The sequence below is a fragment of the Pinus tabuliformis genome, chromosome 1_2 (genome assembly GCF_031772625.1).
Source record: "Pinus tabuliformis cultivar Carrire ecotype Pingquan chromosome 1_2, CPIR1, whole genome shotgun sequence".
Classification (NCBI taxonomy): Eukaryota; Viridiplantae; Streptophyta; class Pinopsida; order Pinales; family Pinaceae; genus Pinus; species Pinus tabuliformis.
The window spans coordinates 779,284,537-779,289,635 of NC_142298.1; the positions used below are offsets into that span (position 1 = coordinate 779,284,537).

General features: G+C 32.9%; 1 protein-coding gene across 1 annotated transcript; it reads right to left on the bottom strand.

Annotated features, from left to right (window-relative positions):
- Nucleotides 1-249: 249 nt before the first annotated feature.
- On the bottom strand, nucleotides 250-1,132 carry LOC149208187 (uncharacterized). The gene has a single exon (XM_089394031.1). The coding sequence runs from the start codon at nucleotides 987-989 to the stop codon at nucleotides 459-461; it is 531 nt and encodes a 176-aa protein (XP_089250157.1). The 5' UTR covers nucleotides 990-1,132; the 3' UTR covers nucleotides 250-458.
- Between the last annotated feature and the right edge of the window lie 3,967 nt (nucleotides 1,133-5,099).

Sequence of the window (5,099 nt, forward strand, 5' to 3'; positions counted from 1 at the left end):
ACTATTTAAACATCTATGTAAAGTAATTTATGTCTATATTGACTTCATATATATTTATATATAGGAAAAAATATATTAAATTTAAAGTGAAAAAATTTAATCTTCCTATTTATATGACATCAGTACAAAAAAAATCTATGTTGATATAAATCCTAAAACCCTGATATAGATGAAGTACACAAATATTAAAATCAAAATGGATTTAGAAAAGAATCTTCCTGAATCGTATAAATCCTAAAAGCCGATGAAGTACAAAAGTATTCCATTAATATATTTGGTCTAGACAGTTGCACTTAAGACAATGTTATTAATGGATACAACACTACTGCTTACCAGCGTTCGATTCTTATTAAACAAGGACATGAATCGTATTATTTGCAACAATAAATCCTAGATGTGAATGTAAGACTGGTTAAAAGTTAACACCCCTAAGACCCCTTTATTTCTTGAAGTACTCACTAGTGACCTTCATTATCTGGTGAGGCCAGACGAGAAGCGATGGCGGAATGATACATAGTGTCACGAAACGTAGAAATGTCCCGCAGGTTCTTTCTCAGTAGTTTTGCCTTCTCTTGAGTCAAGCGTCCCCTCACAAACTTGGAACGCTTGGGTGGAACTTCTTCCCTTGCTTTTTCATCATCATCTGAACTCCTGTGCATGGCCTCGTCTATTTCACCATCGACCCATCGCTCCTGATCGGCCAGAGACCAACCATAGAGAGGAAGCCACCATGTCATGGCTCTACTCTGGTCAATATGTGCAGGAAAAATAGCATCCTCGCTTCTTCTCCTCCTTTGATTTTGGCCAGCATCCTCGTTGTCTGAGTAAAATGATCCATTATTATTACTGGAATAGCTGCATTCCGATACAGATATATTAAGAAAAGAGCGACCTCCAACTTGGTGGGAAAGAAAATTCGGACCACGGCAAAAAGTCGTTTTCTCAAAGAAGGGTCTGCTCTCCAAAGCTCCACCTGAAATAATAGCCATTAAGCGAACCAGGCGAGATAGCAGAATAACAAATAAAAATTAAGCCTACTTAGTGCAGATGAAGCCTGACAATCTATCTATGTTTTACGAGGTCTTGTAGCAGAGAAAACTACAGAGAAATTAAATTACGCAGTGCGGATGAAGCATGGTATTCAATGCATAAAAGCATATGTGGGGTGTATATATATATATATATATATGATTTTTTTTGTTTATATAATGATACACACAAATCGAGAAATTATACCTACAATATCTGATGATGATACATGTTTCTTCTAGATATAACTAGAATATCTTAGGACACGTCTATAATTCTCCACCTAGGAAATTTTACGACTTCTTTGAACGGTCCAAAAGTATAGAAACAAAGTTACTCTTTTCTTTACTCCCGACTTAAAATTTTGCTGTTAATATCTTTGGTGAGAATTTTTTGAACGGTCCAAAATTAAACAAATTTACTCTATTCTTTACTCCCGAATTAGAGTTTTGCTAATAATATCTTTGGTGATAATTTTTTGAAGGGTCCAAAAGTATAGAAACAAATTTACTCTATTCTTTACTTCCAAATTAAGATTTTGCAAATAATATCTTTGGGAACTTTTTTCAAACATGACAGTTTTCATTAAAACTAGGAAAAGAAATTTAACATGGATATTTCTACAGTCATGTTGATGATAAAGACTTCCGGAAAATTATATGGAAATCAATGCTTAAATTTTTCTGGAAAACCATGTGTCAAAAAAAGTTGTCAATGTGTACAGTGATATGGGGTTTAACGGTAAGTTTCGTTGGGTGAAACCCACGAGACGGAGGTTCAAATCTCGTTGAGTACATGGTCTGTTGTGTCCTGGCTAGAAGAGTAGGCGACCCCAGAGTGGACGTCTCGGCTCTTGTTGAGGTATAAGTTCTTGCTATGTGTGACTTGCAGATTGCTGCACCTAACCTAGGTTTATAGTGGCAACCGATTGTCCTAGTGTTAAAAAAAAAAAAAAATGTCAATGTGATACACCCATTGCTCCACATTCAATGGCACTTCAAAATTCTTACAAAGTTTGGGAAAAAATTCCCATTACTTTTTTCCGCTCAGTCACCGACTCTATTCTTCACTCTTACATGGTATCTCTCATGAAACCACGGCCGTAAAGGGAGTTGTCCGTGTCGATGTCGTCAGCGACATTCACCCTTCCATGCATTTTCCCAGCACTTTCTGAATATCTATATCGCATCTCGTGGAAAATTATATTTTGCAGAGACAGATCATGCAAATTGACAATAACCGTTCGTGTTTTGAAAAAGTGAGTGAAAATGAAATTCAAGACTTCCCTGAAAAAGTTAGTGAAAATGAAATTCAAGGCTTCCCTGCAAATGGACTTTGTTGTTGATCATGAAATTTGTCGTTTGGAAGTAGACATTGAGATACGTATTATAAGGGAAGTGGCCTCTTTTATTCGTTGTAATGATACGAATATTCGATAACTAAAATGCAATGTCCACGTTCGACGAATGAACTATGACTCGAGTAATGGTAAACAAATAGCAAAAAAACGAGAGAACTGAATGGATTATCACAACATGCATCAATATTCGAATGATTTAACCAAGAGTCACGGATCATGACACTCGATAGATCTAGCATTTCATGAAATTCTAATTTTGGGATGTAAGGTTTAGACTAAGTGTGTTCCTATAGATATATAGAAGAGTACATAATATTTGTATTTACTCATTTTTGTAAGGTTAATGAGCTAAAAATTAAATAAGGCTCTTTGTATAAATTTGTGTGGAATATTATGGCTTAGATTTAATAAAAAATAATGATAAGTGATTTAAACATTAATATTAATGTTTAATATGGGTTGGTTAATTTTGTAATGAAATGAAATTTTTAAATAAAAATAAAAAAATATTTTTTTAAATATGATTTAAACTTTTACAATAAAATATTTCAAATGATATTTTCAAATATTTTTTAACTATTTTTTAACTTAAATCATTAATCTGAATTATGAAAAATTCATTTCCAAATTAATGGTAACATCAAATCATTATATGTAAAATTTGTAAACAAATGCTTTTCCAAAGGATGTGATGTGATTAAGACACTCATGATTATATTAGTACTACGTTTTGGATTTATTTTCATGGAAAAAGATGTTACATTAAAAAAAATATCTTAGGTTTTAAAGAAGCTATTATCATAAAAAGAAGTGTTAAAGAATCTATTATCCTAAAAAGAAATAAATATTAATAGATTGAATTTTTTTGAAAATGTTGTTTTTTATTTAATATATTTAAATTATAATTTATATATTATATTTAGTTAGTGTAGTTATATAAATTAAATGGATGGCAAGTATTGATAAGTATCTATAACATACTTAAACATTTTTAGGTAATATATTTTATATAGTTAAAATTAAAAAAAATATGCATAGAAATTCATTAAATTATAATTTTATTCTAATTTATTGCTATTAATAATAATGAACAATAAAAGAATTAATATGCAGTTTAAACATACATTTAAAAAGCTTGAAACAATATTTTTAACTATGGAGATTTACTCTCAATTTACCACAGAGATTCTTAAATAGGTTTTGTTACAACACCATGATTTATCAATATCATATGCCCAAAAAATAATAATTCACCTCTTATGACATTTGTCCACATAACATTTTTTAATAAAACAATTTAACTAAAAAGAAAAGAAAATAATAACTACTTTGGAGATATGTAACAACTGTAGTTAAAAATTGACGTAAAATTGATGTAAAAATATATTAAAGAGGCATTTTGGAAAATTTATTTATGAAAAAATTGGAAATTATGAGAAAATGAAGGTTGCATGTGACGAGGAAATTGAAGGAAAATAATGGAAAATGAAAAAAATAAAGGTCTCATCCATAAAAGGGCAATGGAAAATGAAAATAATAGAGGTCTCATCCATAAAATGGTTTCTAAGGATCAGTGGGTCGGTTTGGTCAGTGTAACCTTTTGTTAGTTCAGCTTTGGAGCTCTCTCATTATTCTCTCTGTCTCACACTCTCGGATACTTAGAGTTTTCTTGGAGCACCGTTGGAGGTTGTGACATACTTGGATTTTTGAAGCAAGAAGGCAAAGGAAGAGTAGGAAAGTGCATCCAAACATCATAAACAATAACTACAACGAGTTTTGTTGGTAGGTATTGAGTTGACTGTATGTTTTCCTCACTAGTTTTGGCATTCATGGCTTATGCATGTGGTTTATTGGTCATGATCTGTCATTGGCATGGAGGATGGTCGAGATTGATAGTGGATTTTCTAGCCTTGCCATTTCCTAGATAGCCATGGTGATTGTGGATTTGCTTTCCTTATTTTTTTGGTTGGTTCTCATGCTTCCTTAGCTTGGGTTGAGCCATTAGTCCTGGAAGCCCTGGTTGGACAAATGCTCTAGGAGCTGAGTAAAATATGTGGGTTGAGTTACTAGTCCTGGAAGCCTTGGTTGGAAAAACACTTTCGAAGCCCTGGAAGGTTTGGATAAAGATCAATCTGATGATGGTTTTGTGATGTCAGACTGTGAGGTGGAATTAATGTTTGATGTGTTGAGGTGGATGGCCTCTAGAAGCCCTCGATGGTTCTGGATTGATATGTTCTATGAGATCCCACATTCATGCTTGGAATATGGCACGAGAGTGAATGGATGAAGAGAGATTTGGCTTAGCCATTTTACAGGTAGGTGGAATGTGGTAGTTCCATACCGGGTTGGCCTTTGCATAATTAATATGAGGTTATTTGTCCTTGTACTTCTATGAGTAATACATTGGTTTATATGTGGATTCTATGGCTATTGTATACTTGGTATTTCTATTTTTATTATGATGGCCATGAATATGTATTATGGCAGTGGCTGTGTATGGATCCCATCATGTTTTTACTTGTATATGAATGAAAAATGTATCCATGGCCTAATGGATGAAACTGCAGCTAGACTGACAAAGAAACAATGCCTCATAGTGAATCTCAGATAAGTATGAGACCCCTATGCTCACATCTGTTATTTACACATGTAGATTACATATTCGTGATATGTTTGATGAAATGTTTGTCATGGCTAGTAGGGGTCCAGT